This window comes from Phyllostomus hastatus, unplaced genomic scaffold (genome assembly GCF_019186645.2).
Source record: "Phyllostomus hastatus isolate PE091 unplaced genomic scaffold, TTU_PhHast_1.1 phas_scaffold_385, whole genome shotgun sequence".
In the NCBI taxonomy this organism is placed as follows: domain Eukaryota; kingdom Metazoa; phylum Chordata; class Mammalia; order Chiroptera; family Phyllostomidae; genus Phyllostomus; species Phyllostomus hastatus.
In genome coordinates, this window is record NW_025334026.1 from 3,540,637 (window position 1) to 3,562,736 (window position 22,100).

A 22,100-nucleotide genomic window follows, 5' to 3' on the forward strand; every position below is an offset into this window, starting at 1 on the left:
AGACACTCTTATACACACACACACACACACACACACACACACTCAGGTACATTTACATCATTTTCCATCATGGCCAGGTTTTCTACAGTTTTAAAACAAGCAACCTTTCTCCTGACGTCTTCCATTTTTATTCTGTTCTGAAGCAAGACCCAATGTCTTCTGACTTGGGCCAAAAGCCACCTTGCTTGCATAGTCTTGTAATTCTGCCCACCTACATATTCCACCACTGACAGAAGCACTGAAAGATGTACTATAGATAGGCATTCTTGCCCCTCTTATAACTAGATTCCAAAACATCTTAACTTCCTCCTCTTTAAAAATCCAGAGTCAAAGATTCATCTATTCCATTTCTGAAGCTATGGATTTTCCAGCCAAACTTAGGTTGCACATGTAACCAAAATAATGTAAATGTGACTAATGCCACTGAACTTAAAACCACTAAAAATAATAAATTTTACGTAATGTAATTTTACTATAATTTTTTTAAATCCTTTGAGTCAAGTGGTTTACTATCCACCACTTTTGGTTTGTGTTAAATGCACCATTTTCAGGATTCAAGAGATGAACGCAGCTATCTGGGAAGACAATTCCACTGCTAGAAAATCTGTCCTATAAAAATACTCCTATATAAACACAAAAGTATACTGCACATGGATTTGACTATAGCACTATTTAAATTGGGAACCATTGGAAAGCTTCTAAATTCTAATCCAATAAACTTATACATATCTGTACTATGGAATATAAGGATGTGTTAAGTGAAAAATGCAACTTACATAAAACATGAATATTAGGATTCTGTGTATATTAAAGAAAAAGCTAAAATTCTGTGTATGTGTGTAGACATATGGATATAAGTATACATGCTCATAAAAATATAGAAAAAGAAGTGAAATGGGAAGAGGTTTGGAAAAGAGAGCATTACAAAAAAAACTCATTTTCTACTCTATAGATAGCAGCAATGTTTCATTTTTCACCATGTGTATCATCTTCCATTAATTCAACTACAGATGTTCAGCCAGAAAAAAGGAGAAGAAAAAGAGGAGATGAAAACAATGTAAATGCCATGCTATTCTGCCTGTCATTCCACAGGAAGGGCACATTCACTGGGAGTGTGTGTGGTTCTCAGTCTGCCCATCCCTCCATATCCTGCCTAGTGTGTGAGCGTCTCACTGTAAGTACAGATATTGCTTTTCAAAAAGCACATTAGGTTGCTTTATCCCCGCCCCCATATCCATCTACTTTAAGGGTGATAACAGCTTCTGAAGGGTGATTTTTGACTAGATGTGATTTTCACCCTACTTGTTGACTCCAGGTCCTAACTCCCTTATAAGATATGACTATGCTGCAGTCATAGAATTCTAAACAAAACCAAACCCACCTTAGATGGAGGAAAAAGGAAAATTCAAAGACATAATCATTTACCTTATCCATACAAATCACAAGTTTACATGCTAAGTCTAAACCTTTTCTCTGTCTTTGCTTTTCCTGCCTAGAGAATTACAGCCTTTTTAGCACTCCTTCCATTTAAAACATTAGTCTCTGGCTTATCTTCAAGTCTGTACCTTTTTCTTCTTTAAGGAATGGATAGCAACTAGAACTGTATGAAGTATTCCAGGTGTAGCCACAACATGGCTATGTACAATGGATAGAGTTCCTCTAAACTGTTTCCAATGTATCTCCTAGAATAACCTTATTTGTGTTGATCTTTTAGAACAGAGAATCATCCCTAATGTGCTTCAATGCCACTGTTTTTTTTAGTTCAATTTTTTTAATTCATATTTAAGTGACATCATACAGTATTTATCTTTCTCTATAGAACTTATTTCACCTAACACTATATAAGTGAACAGTGTATAGAAATGCACTGATATTTGAACACTGACTTTGATTCCTGCTAATTTACTATATCTGATTATTATTAAGAGTTTGATGGTAGAATCTTTAAGGTTTTTTTTTTTGTAACTTCTGGCTAAAGCCATGGAACTCACTTTAAGTAACTCTCTTCTGCTGGTACTGCTGAAAAACTGGAGCCACACAAATTTCCAAACTAAGCCTATTTTTCTCTCAGTGAAGAATCTACAAATACTCTTTATTTAAGTATCATATACCAAGGTAACTGTTAAATAGCTGTTAACTAATTGAAGGGTAAAGAAAATATCAACTATGGTTTGTTTGCTAATTTAAGAAAACAGGTTACAAAACCAAAATTACATCCATGCTTTCTCTTCAGCCCCAAACATAACTGAGATTATCTCACCATTTTATTTACTATTATCTGTCTTATTACAGAAAGAATCTGACATGACTCAGTCACTCAAAAGTCTTCCCTTCAGGATTTCTTAACTGCATTACTACTTACATGCAGGAGAAAGGAAAGTCAGGAAGACTCAAATGAACTAATGTTGCTACTGAGAGAGAAGCTAGGGCACAAGACTATAAGTGGAAAAAGATTAACACTCATGTTTAATCACATATCCACACTAAAATACTTATTCACATTCTCCTTATCCATTATAACAGATTACTAAGAGCAAAGAAAAAGGAAATTGATATTTACTGAGTATGTATCAGGTCAGCTACAACAACCCTAAAGGGGATGTTATAAGGGAGAATCTCCCGTATGCTTACCTTGGCTCACAAAGTAACTCCTCTCCTCCTGTGGAGGGAACCACCCTCCCTTTACTAATGGGTAAGCTTGGGAAAAGGCACTAAATGTATGTAGTTTAACTCCTGGGTTCTCTCTTTTTAGACAGGATAAGCATATACTCTGCTCTTCCAGAAAATAAAGCTCTACTCTTGGAGGTGGGTGTGTAAAGAATGAGATGGAAGTCTGCAGGTCCTGAGCTGTAAGTTCAATTCAGGTGCAAGATATTAAAACCCCAAATAGAGCTGCATTACGAAGCCAAATTCTCAAAGCCATTCTGTGGCTATACCTGGAACACTTCGTGCAGTTCTCAAAGTTTTACTAATAATAAAGCTAAGTTTGGATTTCTGCTTGTCACTTGATTTCTTAATTCATTTCGAAGTAAAGTGAGAGATAGTGTGATTAATTTACAACCCTACAAAAATGAAGGTCAGAAAGGTTAAATGATTTGCTCAAAGCCCAAAGTTAGTGGCAGAACCAAATTTTAAAGAGAATTCTGATTCCACATATCCACACCGACCTATCAGCAAGTCACAGCAGAAAAAAAAAACTAAACTAAACTAAACTAAATTCAATTATGTTACTAACCTGACAAACAAATTTGACATCTGGGGAGGATCTATTGAAAGGTTTCGGGAACACATAGAAGTTAAATGACTTTATTATATACCTGGAAAAATAAGACAAAAGGAGATTTAGACGGTTATATTACACCATGACAAAAGAATTCCCACCACTTGTTAAAACAACCTACTTTGAATTTATGTAGTCATACTTAAAAGTGCAAAGGCCAAACTGAAACAGCAAAAAGTCCATGGAATGCTGGAAAAGGGAAATAAAACATCTGTCAAAACAATGCCATATATTCTATCAAGCAACACTATTCTCAATTAGGCAGGCTAATTACTCAATTTGACTTCAGCAGAATACTTCCAATTAGAACAGATTACAGATTATGTATTAGAAGCATTATTAATTTATACACATTTCTTAATATTTTTCCCAATTCAGCACCTATCCACCACCCAGAGCATCATCATATTAGGCCTATTTTCAAATGATCAAAATAACCATATCATATTTCCTATACATCAAATTAACAACGAAAATACTAAATCTTCCCCAAAAACGTTTTCCAGCAAACAATTATTTTTGCTGTTGTTTTAAAATAATACTAAAATACTGTTTCACAGCTGGGGTTGAGAAGTCAATGTGCTAGTTTAATGATTGTATTTCTCTATAATTCAACATAAGGACGACCAACATGGGGAAAAAGAAGATTTTCTAGCACAACCACTTACCTTTTTAAGCTTCTGATACCTTTCTTCCGGAGTATCAAAACCATTTGTTAATGCGGTGACTGAAGGTCCATCACTGATTCCTAGATTTTAAGAAAAGTTAACTTTTTAGTAAATGCTAATGTAAAAATGTCATTTTTAATGTAAAAAAATATTCCATGGCTCTATAATTTTATATTCTCATAAATTAGAAAGTGCTCCTTACTTCACTCTTTCAAAATTAGCATTCATTTCAGTGGTCACCAATCTAAACTCTACAATAACGAATTTAGAGATGTGAACGTTTCAATTTGAGATTAGGCAGTCCTAGTGTCTAAAACAGGTTTCAAAACACAGTAATGATTAAAGAAAACAACCTCTATAATTAAGTTGTGTTGCTTTCAAAATTTAATGCACAATCTGATATCAGCAAATTCTGAAATATATTAGAGTCTCAGTGTTGGCCAACAGTTTGGAATAACATCTACACAACAAAGGTATTTTCAAGGTCAATAGAAAATGATTTCTGGTGAAAACTCTTAGCTTCACACAGAATTGACTCCAACTACAAAAGGCATGTATAATTAAAACCAAGGAATCCCAGCATGGATTCCCTCAGAAAGAGCTGATGAGTTTTTTAAATACGTAAAATCGGACAGGGGAAGTGGATGCTTATACCAAAGATAGTCTACTGTTCATACTGACTTCAACGATTTAAAAATTAGTCTTTTACCCAAAGGAAAAAAATCCTTGCAATTGTGTTGGTGAAGTACTACACACACGTATACACCCATGCCAAGGTAAGCAATGAACACTTCCACAAATGCATAAAGCCCAACCCTGAAGTCGGTCACAAAGGGCAAATATTGTATGACTCCACTTACGGAAATGTCTAGAATAGCCAAATTCAGAGACAGAAACAGTGGATGCCAGAGGCAGGGGGAGGAGGGAGGAACTGGAAGTTGTTTTTCCGATGGATAGTTTCCATTTGAGAAGACGAAAAAGTTCATGAGATGGATATACAACAATGTGAATGTGCTTCACGAGAGTTAACTGTAAAACTACTTAAAATGGTTAAAATGGTCAATTTTGTTATATTTTACCACACACCCAAAAAACCCTGACCCTAAACGTCAAGCTCTCTACCACCCCTCTGTCAAAATGTTTTAAGCATCAAAACCATATTGTCTCTGCAACCCTCAGAGCACCAATAATCACAAATCTACTTCCCTGCTTCTGAAACATTTAAGAGGAAATGTTGAAGATTCGTGGAACTTGCCCAAGGATATAAACAGGGAAAACGGGCCAGCAAGCCAAAGTTAGGGGCAGGGTGTTAGGATTCGTCCTAGCTACGCAATGCAAGGTGTTAGCCGCGAGCTTGCAAGCAAGGGATACCTGAAAACTCCCCATCGATGGCAAGGAAGTCCGCTTCCTCTATGGCCTGGTACACTTTATGAAGATTACTCTTAAAATCTGTGGAGAAACCGAGAAGCTCAGAACCGGTGGCCTGGTTGCCTGCCCACAAGCGCCTAAGGGGAGAGGGAAGGAGAGCGGAGGAATTCCGAAGGCCTGGGGCTGGAGGGCAAGTCCTGGAGGGACGCTAAAAAACGGACAGCGTCAAGTCTCCGAAGGATGCATGGGCCGAAAGGGAACAAGGGCTGAGGGTGTATGGATCAGGAAAAAGCAAGGGCCTGAGGGGTGCCGGGACAGGAGAACTAGGCCCCGAGGGGCGCACGGCCCAGAGAAAGACAAGCCCCCAAGAGGCACACAGGGTTAGGGGGGCAAACTCCTGACAAGCTGCCTCAGCCTCAGGCCGATCAAGCAAATTGGCCGACTGTTGTCCGGGCCTAGCAGACCCAGTGAGGGGAACCGCGGGGACGCAGGGAGGTGCATGCCGGACACGCACTGCTCCTGATTATCTCCATTCTGTACGGAGGCCGGAACCCCGGCTCCGCCCGGGCCGAACCAGGCAGTTCTACTCGCAGAGTTCCGCTGGCACCGCACCGGCGGAGAGGGAAGCAGTGGCAGAGACCCCAGCAGCGAGTTCCGGAAACAGCGCGCGCCTGTGAGCGTCACGTGCGTCTGCGTCACGGCGGGGGCGGGGTCAGGGCCGAGCTTCCCTTCACTCCTTGGGACAGAGGAGGGGCGTACCTATCCTCCTGGAAGTCCCCAGAGCCTGTTGTAAGTTGTGAGACTAGGCCGCAGGGCATTCACTTTAGAAGTAGGCGTGTCGTGACCTCCAGTCAATGAATATTTCCTGGGTTCCTATTGTGTGCCAGGCACTCTAAAAGGAGTGGGGACACAGTAATGAACAGAAAAGGCAAGGTCCCTGCCCCATTAGAGTTTAACTTGGGGAAACAGGGAAAAGTCAAGCAGGAATCAAACCTGCCCTTGAAAGCACAATAATCTATCTCTTTAAGAGAAAGAGCAAGATGCTGCAATAATAATAATGGGAGGGAGAGTTACAAGCAAGACCTTATCTACCACATTAGCCACTGGCAGTGGAGAGGAAAGCAGATGAAGTCTTGACTAAAGTAGTTTTGGGGGTTGCCGCTGATCCCCAGAGCCTGCAATAGTGCTGACACATAGTATAAGCTCAACAAACATAGGGAGAGTGAATGAATTCACCTTGATCTTTCACAAAAGTCAACTACGAAATTGGTTAAATCTGCCATTTATTAGGTCTAGGACTTATTCAACCTCAACCTCAATTTCCTCATCCATTGAATAGGGTTAAGGATCAGTGGTGATAATGTATGTGAATTGTAAAGCACTGTATAAGTAAATGCAAGGTACGATTATAGTACTCACTTGCTGCTGTCACATTTTCCTGCATTCACATTCTTAGGTTTGAAGGAATGCTGAGTACAAGCTACCTGTGCTTTTTGAAAAAAATAACCATTGTCATCGTCATCCCCCGCTCACCCCAAAATATTAAGTACTCTAAAGAACAAATAAGAGTCTGGTCATATTTTCCCCACAAGGTCCTGTTATATAGGACAAGGATCTCAAGGCCTGAGCCATTCTTACTACATGCTATTCTTGCTAAATGTTAAAATGTATTTTGCAGACCAATTGTAAACAGGATGAGCTTGGCAGGAACCTAATGTATAAATGTAGCCAACTGCAAAGAAGAAATCAACATGTAGTTGACCAAATAGTGAATATAAGCAATGTCTAAGCCTCCCTTCCTGGAAACAGAGCTTTGGATATTAATCCTGTTTCCTTTTCTTGCTACAAAAATACAAATCATCCTTGAGACAACCACATCTCATTCTTGAATAGAACACCCCATGCGGTGAACCCCTTGAGTTTGGTAGCAGTCCCACAACAAAGCCTTTTTCCTTGCCTCAGTCAATGGAAATTTATATGCAGGTAATTATTCCCACTATCCCTAATGTGAGGAACAGAAAGTGAATGTGAATTCTAGAGTTCAACTGGAATGGGGGCAGAAAAAAAAAATAATATGACAAGTAGTCAAACCTCAATCTTGAAATGTCTCTGCCTTCTTGTTTCAACTTAAAAACTAAATTAAAAGTATTAGCCCCATATAGCCACTTTAAGTTAAATTTAAGTAATTTAAATTAAATAAACATCCAAGTTTACAACAGAGATTTAGTAATCAAAACACTCTGGTTTTTATTAAAACTGGCATAAAGGAAGACAGAAACTAACTAAATGGAGAGCCCCAAAATAAACCCTGGCATATATGGTCAAATTATTTGCTACAAGGATGCCAAGATCATTCAATAGAGGAAGGATAATCTCTTTTTTTTCTAACTGTTCACACTATTACAGATATCCCCATTTATCCCCCAATTTGCCTCCCTCAGCCCAGCCCCTGTCTCTTCAACCTCCACCCCCTGCCATCACCTCATTGTTCTCCCTGTCCATGGGCTATACACACACGCATATATATTCTCTGGCCAATTTTGGGGAAAGGATACTCTTCTCAACAATGATGCTGGGAAAGCTAAACATCCACATGCAAAAGAATGAAGTTGGACCCTTACTTAATACAACATAAAAATAACTCAGAATAGACCAAATATCTAAACATAGGAACTGAAACTATAAGATTCTTACAAGAAACAAAGGGGAAAATCTCCATAATGTTGGGTTTGGCGATGACTTTCTGACTATGACACAAAAAACACAAACAGAAGGAAAATAGATAATTTGAACTACATCAAAAATAGAAACACTTGTGTATCAAAGGACACTATCCATAAGATGAAATGGCAACAATGAAATTGGAAAAAATATTTGTAAATTACATACATAATAAAGGGCTAATCCCCATAAAATGTAAAGAATTCCTACAACTTGACAACTCAAAAACAAGCAATCCAATTTTTAAAATGGACAAAGGATTTGAATTGCATTGACTGATGTGGCTCAGTTGGTTGGGCATTGTTCCACGGAACCTAAAGTCCCCAGTTCCATTCCAGATTAGGACATGTGACTGGGTGGTGGTTTCAGTCCCAGGGCACATACAGGAAGCAACGGATCGATGTTTCTCTAGCTCATCAGTGTTTCTCTCCTGCTCTTTCTCCCTCTCTTCTCCTCTCTCTAAAAATAAAGAAATAATCTTTAAAAAAAATTTAAATGGACAAAGGATTTGAAAAAATAGTTCTCAGAGAAGCTATGCAAATGACCAATGAGCACATGAAAAGATGGTCAATATCACTAATGCAAATCAAAACCACACTGAGATGACATTTCACACCCACTGGATGAAAAATTAGAACTTTATGCACAGCTAGTAGAAGTGTAAAACAGTGAAGCCACTATGAATAACAATATAGTGAGTCTTAATTTTTTTAAATTTTCACCCAAGGATATACTTATTAACTTGAGAGTGAGAAAGAGAGACATCGATGTGAGAGAGAAACATCAATTGGTTACCTCCTATACACACCTCAACCAGGGATCTGACCCACAACCTAGGTACGTGCCGTGACTGGGGACCAAGCTTGCAACCATTTGATTTAGGAGATGACACTCCAACCAACTGAGCAACCCAGGCAGGGCATAGTATGATAGCTCTTTAAAAATTAAAAATAGAATTATAGGCGGCAGCAATTCCACTTTTGAACATGCAGCCAACACAAGTGAAACTATAAGTTTGAACAAGTATTTATACACTCATTTATTAGCAGCATTATTCACAATAACCCAAAGGTGGAAACAACCAGAGTGTCCATCAACAAATGAATAGACAAAATGTGATATATACATACACTGGAAAATTATTCAGCCTTAAAAAGGAAGGAAATTCTGGTATGTGCTACAACCTATATGAACCTTGAGGACATTATACTAAGTGAAATAAGCCAGTCACAACAAAATACTGTACTATTGAAGTTATGTGTGGTACCTAGAGTAGTCAAATTCAGAGAGACAGGAAGTAGAATGAGGGGTTACCAGAGGCTGGGGGATGGGACCATGAGGAGGTGTTAAATGAGCATGGAATTTCAGTTTGGGAAGATAAAAAAAGTCCTGAAAATGTATGGTAAAATGATGGTTGCACAACAATGTGGTTATACTTAATGCCACTGAATTGTCCACGTAAAATGGTTAAAATGGTAGTTTTTATGTTACGCCTTTTAACACACACACACACACACACACACACACACACACACACACAATGCTGATACCTATTGCCAGAATATCCTCCAGAAAAATGAGTTCACACACTCCTGGCACTAACACAAGTCATTACCAATCTTTCTACTCTTTAGTAATTTGATAGGTAGAAAAAGTCACCCAAATGATAAACTTAACGATTTAAAACATTATAAAACGCAGTAAGGTCATTTTAATTCCTATTCTAAATGATACTTTAGCCATGGCCCTGATTTTCTACGTAAAAAAAATGTGAAGGCAAAAGAAAACTATGGAAGTACAGTGAGGACTTGTAATGTTGTTTTAACTTCTTGGCAAATTTCCTCAGAAACAGCCGCCTCAGAGTAGCGGACACAAACACCTGACAAGCTCTGGACATTAGTTGCTCCCTGGCCCCTAGCGGTCCCTGGGAGGAAAGGGCGGGACCGAACATAGTACGCATGCGTCAAAGTCCTCGGCCTGGGAGTGGCCGCTCTAGGCAGCAGGGAGGTCGCGGGGTTCAGGGGGCTGGGAAACAGTGCGACCTCTCATCTATGGTCGGGAAGGCCGGGCACGCTCCTTCGCCGTCTTAAGTTACTTCCGGGAGTGAAGCTGCCAGCTCCTCTTCTGCTTCCGCAGGGTCCAGGTAGGGGGCGACCGCCGGGTGAGCCTCGGGATGATCGCAGTGGTAAGCAGCGCCGCGGAGGATAATAGAGAGTGGGCGACCCGGGCTCAATGTAAGGACGGGATGTGGAGGACGGGCATGGGGTTAGAGGTCCGAGGAGGCACGCAGGGCTCTCCTGAGCAGTTGCAGTCCTGGCCTCAAGGCTTGGACCCCAACTTGGCCAACTTCCCCATCTCTCCCGAGAAGCCCACATCGGCATGGCGGGTCTCTGGGTCTCTCCTGTTTCCCCCTCCCAAGTTAGCGTCAGCCTCCCCCTCCAGAATCTCCCCAGGGCGAGAAGGAGGGGGCGTCGTTTCCACACACCTGGTGGGCAGACGACGGAGCGCCTGACCCGGAGGAGCACCTGCTTCAGACTACGACAATATGTTCAGAATCGATTAGGCTCCTGATGCCAGGCTGGGCTTCAGGTCTCATTGGCGAGGCACTATATGCCATACAAGACGAAACGATTGCTCCCCTTTTAAAATAGGGTAACGGGCCCTGGTTGGGTGGCTCAGTTGGTTGGAGCATGTCGTCCCGCACACCAAAAGGTTGTGGGTCCCGTCCCTAGTCATGACGCATGAGAAGCAACCCATCGATATATTTCTCTCTCCCTTTCTCTTTCTCCCTCTCTCTCTCTCTCTCTCTCTCTCTCTCTCTCTCTCTCTCTCTCTCTCTCTCTCTCTCTCTCATTAATAAATACATTCTTTAAAAAATAGGGTAATGAAGGCGAAAGTGAAACCGCACACTCACAGTGGGATTAGGCTGGAACCAGTTCTGTGATCCCAAGTTTACGGGCAAAAATCTGAGCTTGTGCGAAACGAAGTTTTCTTTAGGGCGCAAAAAAAACCCAGCAAGTGAAAATCAGTCTGTGGGTCTAACTGGTAATCTTTGGCAGGGCAAGAGGCAGCCCTGTCAGTGCCCGAGAGGGCTGCCCTCCTACTTTCGTGGAGAGGATAAAGTGAGAGCCCAGAACGTCTTGTGCCCTCAAATGTCGCTGTTGAGCCATCCCCGCCGAAGCCCATTGGTTGGTTCATTGGGGGTGGCCCTCGGGTCACGCTGTGAAAGACCTATACGAAGGAAAGAGATTTACTCTCCCCTCCACCCTCAGGCACACCCCACACAGCCTGTGCTGACTGCACGTGCTGAATGAGTTGTTTGGTTTGTTTTTGTTATGGCTGTTTTAAACAGCTAACCTGGGTATACCATGGGCTCTATGGTGCTGTCAGTACTTACTGTAGCTGGCACTCGGTAAACACAACTATTATTTTAACAATGCCACCATACAGTAGGCTTCTTGAATAGCTATAGATAGAAGTTATCCCTTAAACCTCATTCACAGTAGATACTATTTTCCTGAATTTGTAAGTGAGAAATAAGAGACTCAGGGAGAATAAGTGGGACCTGCTTTGGAACCCAAGTCTCATTTCCATGACCATAAGAATTTCCATTTCCATGACTAAACTATACCAGCTTCTCCAGGGACATTATAGTCTATGAAATGGCAAAACATGCACAAATAAAGATTAAGTTAGTGCACAGAGGCAGGAAGGATTAATTTGAGTATGGAGGTAGTTAGTCATTAAAGACATTCAAATGAAAGTTAATTTGAGTCATGTCATCTGGACACTTGACCCAGAGATGGTGTGGAACTGTGTTACGGCTGGAGGGATATGGAAAGATGAGCAAGGAGCAGGAATTAATATATGGGACTAGAGTGTGAATAGGTGAATAGTAGGGGATAATCACAATAATAGTAATAGTTAACACTTAAATTGCACTTAATATGTCCCAGGCACTATTCTGAGGGCTGTGCATAGGTAAATTTATCTAATCCACAATCCAGTCAGGAAGATGCTATGAACATCTCCATTTTACAGAGGAGGAAACTGAGGAACAGAGTTTAGGTGACTTGCTTGAGGTCACACAACTAATAATTGGTGGAGCTGGGGTTCGAACTCAGTCATTCTGGCTGCAGAATTTGTACTCTTTAAAAAGTTGTGTTGATTGTGAGCAGGCTGTACATATTCTTTTTTTTTTAAGATTTTATTTATTTTTAGAAGGGAGGGCAGAAGAGAGGGAGAGAAACATCAGTGTGTGACAGAGACATGGATGGGTTGCCTCTGGCATGCCGCCAGCCAGGGACCTGGTCCATAACCCAGGCATGTGCCTTGACCAGGAATCAACCTTCGAACTTTCGCTTTGCTGGAGTAGACCCAACCTACTGAGCCAAGCTGGTCAGGGCCATAAAGATTCTTAAAGGACAAGCTTCCAACTGTGGGTTTTAATTTATTTTTTCTTTTGAAATTTTTTTAATTCAAATACCATTCTGATCACTCATGGTCCAAGAACATTAAAATGATAAACCAGAAAGAAACAGATGTAAAAGATGGATCTTCAAACATTGTAGCCAGTGACACCACACTTGCCTATGATCTCGCTGATGTCAAACCACACCCACACCTTAGTGGCCACCAAAGCGTTCAGCAGAGTTTCCATGACTGAACTGTTGGAAGCTACCAGTTTGAGCACTGTTGACTAATTTTTTCAAGCTCTGAATAGTTGTTGGGATCTCAGCAGGGGTTGGAGGAATCAACTCAACTTTGGTATAGTGCCAGAGTGTGTAGCCAATCCTGGCTTAGAGTAAGTCACCACAGCATTTACCAGCACTGGGTCCTTCTCTGCAAGGTTACAGACAAATTGGGTCATGGGTCTAGGATGGAAATTCTGCGGCTCAAACAGCTAGATGAATGTCTATGGGTTTTAATTTCTCATAGTTGGAAAGGTTCTGAGAAAAGGAAGGGCTTGATCAGAATTGTGTTTTAGGAGGATGGTTTGGACAGTGGTGAGAGGAAGGACTGAAGAGAAGAGCAATGGAAATTAGAAATGTTATTGAAACTTTATTTTGTTTACACCTTCCCCATTCCTTGTCTGAAACATATCTAGGGCATGTAAGTGTTTATTTGTACAGGCATGCTTCAGAAATACTGCAGGTTTGGTTTTGGTTCTAGGCCACAGGAATAAAGTATCACAGTAAAGCAAGTTGTAATGTTTTTGCTGGTGGAGGGCCTTGCCTTTAATTTGTAAAAAATGCAACACATGTGAAGTGCATTACATTGAAATACAATAAAACAAGATCTGCCTGCATGAACAGCTGTCTAGTTCCCAAACTTTTGTGTGCATAAGAATCTCATGCACAGGGGCTGGTTTGTTTAACATGTGCATTCCTGGCTCTCTCTCTCTCAGATACCATTTTGATATCCTGTTTCCCAGATATCACCAAACTTGCCAGGTGATTCTGATAGAGGTTCTAAGAAATTACAGAGTCAAATTTTTCTTGGTTTCATTTTCATCTACAAATCTGTAGAGCCCAGCTTTGTGCTAGCAAATCTCAGGTGTGGTGATGAAATTCTATGGGTTGGTTTCTGACCTCAGGGAGCTCAGAATTTGGTTGGGGAGGCAAAGACTATTCAAACATTAGTGCAAGAAGCATAAGAGCAAGCTAAACCTGAAAAGGATACCTCATTTTATAATATGTGAATCATAACAGAATGGCTTAAAAACAACACTTAAGGCATGGTTTACTGGTACATACCAGTAGTTTTTGGATCACTTTCTGAGTTATTGGATATCTACAGCACTGAGTACAGGATAGGTTATTAAATTAAATGCCACATAACAGAAATGACAGAGGACAGTCTCTAGAGAGAGCCAGGACAGCCTTTTCACTGTTGCCCAACAGCACTCAAACAATAAATCACCGGGCCTCAAAGTTCAGGCAGCAAATCACTGGCCTCAAAGTTAAGGCAGCAAGTCAGTATTCAGTGAGCCAGCTACCTTTGCCCTAGTGATTTCTGACCTAATCCAGAAAGAAAATCTGTTTGGACTTGGAAAAACACAAGGTTTAGTACGGTAAGAGCCTGGAAATGCTTCTCGTATTAATGAAATCCAGTTTTTGCCGCCTATAAGAAGTGCACTTAGTGGTCTCCTTTAATGCTGTTTCTGACCCTTGCGTTGCTTACATTTGGACACATTTTTAAAAATTTCAGTCACAATAGCATGGTTACGCTTTGAACATTTAATAATGTCTGTAATATTCTGCCAGTGTTTATTTTTTAAGTATATTTTATCGATTATGCTATTACAGTTGTCCCACTTTTTTCTCCCCTTTATCCCCCTCTGTTCTGCACCCCACCTCCCTCCAGCATTCCCCTTCCTTAGTTCATGTCCATGGGTCATACATATAAGTCCTTTGGCTTCTCCATTTTGTATACTGTTCTTAACATCCCCCTGTCTATTTTGTACCTACCATGTATGCTTCTTATTCCCTGTACCTTTCCCCCCATTCTCCCCTGCCCCCTCCCTGCTGATAATCCTCCACGTGATCTCCATTTCTGTGATTCTGTTCCTCTTGTAGTTGTTTGCTTAGTTTGTTTTTGGGTATTTTGTTTGTTTTTTAAGATTTTATTTGCTCATTTTTAGATAGAGGGGTAGGGAAGGAGAGATGGAGAGAAAAATCAGTATGTGGTTACTTCTCACATGCCCCCTGCTGGGGACTCGGCCTGCAACACAGGCATGTGTCCTGACTGGGAATCGAACTGACAACCCTTTGGTTTGCAGCCCACACCCAATCCACTGAGCTACACACCAGTCAGGGCTGCTTAGTTTGTTTTTTTGTTTTTTAGGTTCAGTTCTTGATAGTTGTGAGTTTGTTGTCATTTTACTGTTCATAGTTTTGATCCTTAGATAAGTCCTTTTTTAAAATATATTTTATTGATTATGCTATTACAGTTGTCCCATCACCCCCTTCATTACCCTCCACCCTGCAGACCCTCTCCCACCCATATCCCCCCCTTTAGTCATGTCCATGTGTCATACTTATAAGTTCTTTAGCTTCTACATTGCCCATACTATTCTTACTCTCCCCCTATCTATTTTCAACCTACATTCTGTGCTACTTATTCTCTGTACCTTTTCCCCCTCTCTCCTCCTCCCACTCCCCTGTTGCTAACCCTCCATGTGATCTCCATTTCTGTGGTTCTGTTCCTGTTTTACTTGTTTGCTTAGTTTCTTTTGGTTTTGCTTTAGGTGTGGTTGTTAATAATTGTGAGTTTGCTATCCTTTTACTATACATGTTTTTTCTTTATCTTCTTTTCTTAGATAAGTCCCTTTAACATTTCATAAAATAAGGGCTTGGTGATGATGAACTCCTTTAACTTGACCTTATCTGAGAAGCACTTTATCTGCCCTTCCATTCTAAATGAGAGCTTTGCTGGATAGAGCAATCTGGGATGTAGGTCCTTGCCTTTCATGACTTGGAATATTTCTTTCCAGCCCCCTTCTTGCCTGTAAGGTCTCTTTTGAGGAATCAGCTGACAGTCTGATGGGAACTCCTTTGTAGGTTACTGTCCCCTTATCTCTTGCTGCTTCTAGGATTCTCTCCTTCATTTTTACCTTGGCTAATGGAATTATGATGTGCCTTGGTGTGTTTCTGCTTGGGTCCAACTTCTTTGGGGCTCTCTGAGCTTCCTGGATTTCCTGGAAGTCTATTTCCTTTGCCAGAATAGGGAAGTTCTCCTTTATTATTTGTTCAAATACGTGTTTAATCTGTTGCTTTTCCTCTTCCCCTTCTGGTACCCCTATAATTCGGATGTTGGAACGTTTAAAGATGTCCTGGAAGTTCCTAAGCTTCTCCTCGTTTTTTTGAATTCTTATTTCTCCATTCTTTCCTGCTTGGATGTTTTTTTCTTCCTTCTGGTCCACTGTATTGTTTTGAGTCCCAGTTTCCTTCCCTTCACTATTGGTTCTCCGTGCATCTTCCTTCATCTCTTTTATGGTAACCTGCATTTTTTTTTCATGTAATTTGCGCCCAAAATCAACCAATTCTGTGAGCTCCCTGATCACCAGTGTTTTGAACTGTGCATCTGATAGATTGGCTATCTCTTGGTCGCTCAAAAGGATGAGTCCTGGGGGATTGAGCTGTTCTTCTGTTGGAGACATGTCTCTCTCTCTGTCCTTTTTTTTTCCCCGGTCTGGTCACTCCTGTTACGGTGAGGGGTGGAGCCTTAGGTGTTCACGAGGGCTGGGCACCCTGGTTGCTAGATTGTGACGTTGTATGCGGGGGCGGGGGCGGGAGGGAACAATGGCGGGAGTTCCGCTCTCCTGGGGCATCAGTAACCCCCCTGGGATCCTGGGTTGCATGCTCTGCCCTGGTCCACAATGCCACCTCACTGGGTCTGCCAGCCCCCGCTTGTGTACTCAGGGTCCACCGCTGCGCTGCAATCTTGAGCGTCCCGGGAGGCTTACGCACTCGGTTGCCTTACGCGCCCAGTTCTCCCTGTTCTCCTCACACCTCCTCTCTGCCCCTCCTACCAGTCTGGATGAACGGGTCTACTTCAACTTCTTGGCTGTCCGACTTCCATTCAGATAAATTCTCTATCAGTTCTGGGTGTTATTCTGCCTCTAAATTGTTGTTGTTCTAATCTTGGTTGTGCGTGGAGGTATGGTGCGTCCACCTATGCCTCCATCTTGCCGGAAGTCCAGATAAGTCCTTTTAACATTTCATATAATAAGGGCTTAGGATGATGAACTCCTTTAACTTGATCTTATCTGGGAAGCACTTTATCTGCCCTTCCATTCTGAATGATAACTTTGCTGGATAGAGTCATCTTGGATTTAGGTCCTTGCCTTTCATGACTTGGAATACATCTTTCCAATCCCTTCTGCCTATAAGGTCTCTTTTGAGAAATCAGCTGACAGTCTGATGGGCACTCTTTGTAGGTTACTGTCTCCTTATCTCTTGCTGCTTTTAAGATTCTCTCCTTATCTTTAATCTTGGCTGATATAATTATGATGTGCCTTGGTATGTTCTTCCTTAGGTCCAAGGGAGACTCTGAGCTTCCTGGACCTCCTGAAAGACTGTTTCCTTTGCCAGATTGGGGAAGTTCTTCGTGATTTCTTCAAATAAATTTTGAATTCTGGGTCTTCCTCTTCTCCTTCTGGCACCCCTATGATTCAGATGTTGGAACATTTAAAAATGTCCTAGAGATTTCTAAGCCTCTCCTCATTTTTTTGAATTTGTGTTTCTTCATTCTGTTCTGGATGAATGTTTATTTCTTCCTTCTGCTCCCAATTGTGGATTTGGGTCCCAGTTTCCTTCCCTTCACTGTTGGTTCACTGTATATTTTTCTTTATTTCACTTTGCATAGCCTTCACTTCTTCCTTTATTTTGTAGCCATACTCAATCATTTCTGTGAGCATCCTGATTACCAGTGTTTTAAACTCTGCCTCTGATAGGTTGGCTATCTCCTTGTCACTTAACTTTTTTTCTGAAGTTTTGATCTGTTCTTTCATTTGGGCCATATTTCTTTGACTTGGTGCACCTGTTTCATTGTAAGGGACAGAACCTTAGTTATTCACCAGGGCGGGGCAACCCACTTTGCTGTGTTGTGGCATAGTCTGGACAAATGTTTCTTCCTTAATTCTTTGGTTCTTAGACTTCCCATACAGTATGATTTTCTGGCAGTTCTGGGGTTTTTAGTTTGTTTGTTTGTTTGTTTTTAAATTGGTTGTTGTCCTTCTTTTGGTTGTGCAAGGAAACAAAGCATATCTACCTATGCCACTATCTTGGCCGTAAGTTCTGCCAGTGTTTATAGTTGTGCCCCCAGAGGCGGACTTGGGTGCAAGAAACAGGGTGCTCCCAACCACCCTCACCCCTATTTCTATTGAAAATGTTTTTGCTTATTTATCTCGTGGAGCAGCATACTCACCTTAAAAGTCACACGTGGGAATTCATGTTCCAAAATGCAGTGGTGGTAGATTCTAATTTGTTTTCTTTAATTTGGATTTCTCAGCTTTGCAGTAGTAGCTCTGCTATGCAGTCTAGATGATAAAGGAACAAATCAGTCCTTTGAACTGATACCTGTTATTGATTACATTGTTAGGATAATGTAGTATTGTAACGAAAGGCTTTAAGCCAGACCTGGATTTGGACCTTCATTTTCTCATGTTAAAACGGAGATGATAGTAATAATTATACCATAGGATTGTTACACTTTTCACATTATTATAAGGGCTCAGTAAATATTAGCAATTGTGGTTATTTCTGGAGTCAGGTGATATGTAATGAGAAGAAATAGTCTAGTTAAAGGCCCATATAAAGCCAAAATTTTTTTACTGCAGTGAACATATTTGCTAAGAAATTATTGAGATCCTAATTATCGGGCTGGAATTCCTCTAAGTTTGCCTTTCAAAGGATTATTCCTAAAACATTAGGCATGTACTGGTCACAAGTGCCTTGCTGAATGAAGAGGTAGAACCATAATTATATACTACTGAACAAAGCAGTTTGAAGATTATGATCTCTGTGAGAGTTAACAGTCATTACATAATAAGAACTTTATAAGCTAAGGTGTAAAAATTATCAACTTAAATTCAGAATTAACTTTAATAAACTCAATAAAAATGATTGTCTTAATTGACTTTCTTAAATGTTTGTTGAGTAACTGAAGAATCAAATAGATAGCAGCATAGGAACCATGAGATAGTAGTCCTTTGGAAAAACCCATCAATGAGTACTTGACCAGGTCAAACAACTTTTTTTCTAAGTGAGTCAAGTTCATTCCAGGTTCTTTAGTTACACAGAATTAATTATTGGGAGATTGTTTGTATCCTAGCCGCCGCCCCCCATCCCTTTGTTTCTTAGATTTTTTCAGATAACTGTGTCAGTTAGGTATTTCTTTGGAAGAACATAGAAAAGGTTACAGTGATAGATACCTCAGAATTGCTGAAGTCATTGGAGACTATGATAATTGTTTCTTATTAGTTGAGCCAACAGACCAAACCCATGAACATTTCAGAAAAAGTTAACAATAGTTTGTTCATATATGTGTATCCATGCCATATTTCACATATCAATACTTTCTAAGATCATATGCTATTTCTTGACACTGAAATTTTAGAAATGATATGTTCATCAAGAAGCATATTTCTCTGGGTGTTTTAAAAGTCACATTGGTGAGCTGTTAGAACAAATTGTTGATTAAATGGCATGGGCACAAGAACAACTTTAGGGATTCCTCACTTGTATCCAGCTGGAGCGTGATATGGAAGAAGGGACCACAATTACTGAACACTTCTAAGTGCTAGAGCTAACATGTGTCCTCCTAATGCTTATGACAGTCCTGTGAGGTGGGCAGCAGTAACCCCTTCCTTGCATATGCTAGTGTGAGACTTGGAAAGAATGAGTTATTTCTCCATGATCTCTTGGCTCCTAAATAGTGGAGCTAGGACTCAGAACCTGTCTTCAGATTTTAAAACTGAGGTACATTACACTGTTTCTCAGAATCAAAAAGTAAATAATAACAACAAAAAATTAAAATAAGTGTCTTTAAAGGCCTTGTATGAAATATTTGATTCATAGAAGAACCCACAAAAACTCCATTTATTTTGCCCTATGTCTCTGGGGACATAATAACAATAAAGACTACTTAGAATTTTTAGACTTAATCCCTGTCTTCAGGTTCATCCAGAGCCTTTCATACACAATCTACTAAACTGGGTTATCTAGCCTCAGAGTCTAAAGCAGAATAGAAGCAATAACTTTAAAAATTGTTGAAGACCTAATAGGCCATCACTTTCTCGACAGTGGTAAAGAACAACCTGACAGCAAACCAAGAGACGGGAAAACTGCCCAGGCCAGGTGGCTCAGTTGGTTGGAGCATTGTCTAGTACACCAAAAGATTGTGGTTCCATCCCCAATCAGGAGGCACCCTGTTGATGTTTCTAACATCAGTGTTTCTCTCCCACTCTTTTCCCCTCTCCCCCCCTCTCTCCCCGTCCCTCCTTCCACTACCCCTCAGTCACTCCCTTCCTCCTTTCCTCTCTCCCTAAAATCAATCAATAAGCATATCCTCAGGTAAGGATTAAAAAGAGAGAGAAACAGACAGGGAGACTGTAAGCTTACCAGTCTAAGGCCAGTTAATCTAGAAACATCATACATTCATCTAGAGACTGAAGGCATCACCTTATGGGACAGAGAATGGAAATTCAGTTATCTCCAGGGGTCAGGCAAGTAACAGAAATGAGGAAAACAGGTGGGTAAGGACTGAGGCAAACTGAAGTCCCACTTGCCCTGTCTGAAAAGGCCAGCATTGTTACTCACCTTGAAGAAGATTGTTGTCATGCAAAATGAGAGCCCTGTGTTACCAGACTTTCTGAGTTTTTTGAAAAGAAGCCAGGAATCTGGATTTTTATGTGAAGTCCGAGTTTTAAAAATACTGGCACCCAATTCAAGAGAGAGAGAGGAGGAAAGAAGAGGGGGGAGAGAAAGAGAGACCCTGTGAAAGAAAGCCTACTTACAGGCCAGATGTTGCCCCAGTGGAGTGGTGGCTGTCAATGCTGTGACTGTTCCAGGTCAAGGAGGGTGGATGCATACAAGCGTAATGTTGCATCACTGCAGACAGGCTCACCTGGACTCCTTATAACCACTCTAAGAAGAAAAGGGTTGTAGTAGATTAAGAAAGCCTTCATGCTAGTGTATAAACAGGAGTTCTTAACCTTTTCTGGGTCTTGGTCCCCTTTGAGAGCCTAATAAAAACTAGATTTCCTTTAGGAAACTTATCATACTACACGCTCAAAAGCAGAAACACAAGCTTGGCATGTAATTTGAGAATATGCATAGACCTACTGAAGCACCTTTATAAACATCAGTTGAAGATCGAACTTTTTGTCAGAACTTGCTGCTCTTCAGAGTGACTCTGTCTTCAGAAGTTTTGTTCTACTGTTCAGCCTATTGGTTTAAACTTGTTTCTGCAGATTGGTAGACTTTCCCAAACTCAGGCATTCTTCCCATTAGTTTCGAACTTGGTAATTAACACCTACAATGAGGAAACATAAATCAAAGTGTATACATTTGAACGGAGTACATGGGAGTGGGAATGGAGAGACTCTTCTTGCCCCAATCCTAACCATGTCTCCCCAGTCTTCCCTTATGCCTTCGGGACAAGGGGGAAAGGACAGGAGGCTACAGGGATATCCTAACACACACTTACTTATGAAGGAGCTCAGAAAGAGCCAGGAACCTCGTAGCTTCAGTCTGCTGATGACTGTGCTTAGAACAGCTGTAAACATCCTGAGGCACCTGGGCCTTCTCCTCAAAGAGGCCTTTAATCCTTGCCAGTGTAGGAGAGTGTGTTTACCCAAATCAGACCACGCAGCTGGGAACTGGAGTGTCTGATTTTATTACTAAAGAGGCACTTTCATCCTTTAAAAGGACTGGTTTGTTTTGTTTTGTTTTGTTTTTAATGGGAATAATCCAAATACATACAGATAGAAATAGCAGAAGAGATCAACTGAATTTGGTTAAGATGTACATTCTTCCCATTGCTTTCACTCTCTGAATTTAGGGTGAAATGAAACTAGTCAAATTCCTAAGATGTAATCAAAGTCTATGCAGTTTATTTAGTTTGTTAAAGACGATTACAAAACAGAGTTAGTAGCTACCTCAGTTTTTCAAAATACAAAATTATAAAATACACTTTTGATGTCAGTGGGTGATTTGTTTTCTCATGAAAAACAAACTTTCAGATCTGGTAAGCTGGGAACTACTAGTGTATTCTAGTTTTCAAAGGCTAATTTGTGAGAAGTTAATATATGATGCCATTTCTCTGCAAATGACTGAAAGCCATACACTTACCCTCATTCTTAACTCCCAACTTCAGTTTGTGCCCCCATTTGATCACTGGGCAGTTGTACATCACCTCAAACTCAACTTTTTTAAAATGCATCTCACCTTTCCGAGACTGACCCCATTTGTCTATGCTGATCCACTTCTATTAGATGTACTGTTCTTGCCCAGTTCTGAAACCTAGCCAGTGTCTTAGATATTTCTCTCTAGTCACCA

General features: G+C 40.7%; 2 protein-coding genes across 7 annotated transcripts in view; one reads left to right on the plus strand and one right to left on the minus strand.

Annotated features, from left to right (window-relative positions):
- PARN (poly(A)-specific ribonuclease) overlaps positions 1-11,140 on the minus strand; it is a 181,685-nt gene extending 170,545 nt beyond the window's left edge. For 2 of the 4 annotated variants that reach the window (XM_045819359.1, XM_045819362.1), the window contains exons 1-5: positions 5,831-5,988; positions 5,320-5,397; positions 3,949-4,028; positions 3,402-3,469; positions 3,236-3,317 (exon numbers count right to left, since the gene is read on the minus strand). In XM_045819359.1, the coding sequence (XP_045675315.1) occupies positions 3,236-3,317; positions 3,402-3,469; positions 3,949-4,028; positions 5,320-5,397; positions 5,831-5,849 (327 nt within the window). In that variant the 5' untranslated portion in view covers positions 5,850-5,988. Of the gene's footprint in view, positions 1-3,235; positions 3,318-3,401; positions 3,470-3,948; positions 4,029-5,319; positions 5,398-5,830; positions 5,989-10,951 lie in introns of those variants that run through there. The other 2 variants (XM_045819360.1, XM_045819361.1) reach the window with 2 other exon arrangements.
- The window catches only part of BFAR (bifunctional apoptosis regulator), a 29,089-nt gene continuing 16,997 nt past the window's right edge, over positions 10,009-22,100 (plus strand). Inside the window, exon 1 of one of the 3 annotated variants that reach the window (XM_045819364.1) lies at positions 10,009-10,271. The gene's annotated coding sequence lies outside the window, so the exon portion shown is untranslated. The remainder of the gene's footprint in view (positions 10,272-22,100) is intronic. The other 2 variants (XM_045819363.1, XM_045819365.1) reach the window with 2 other exon arrangements.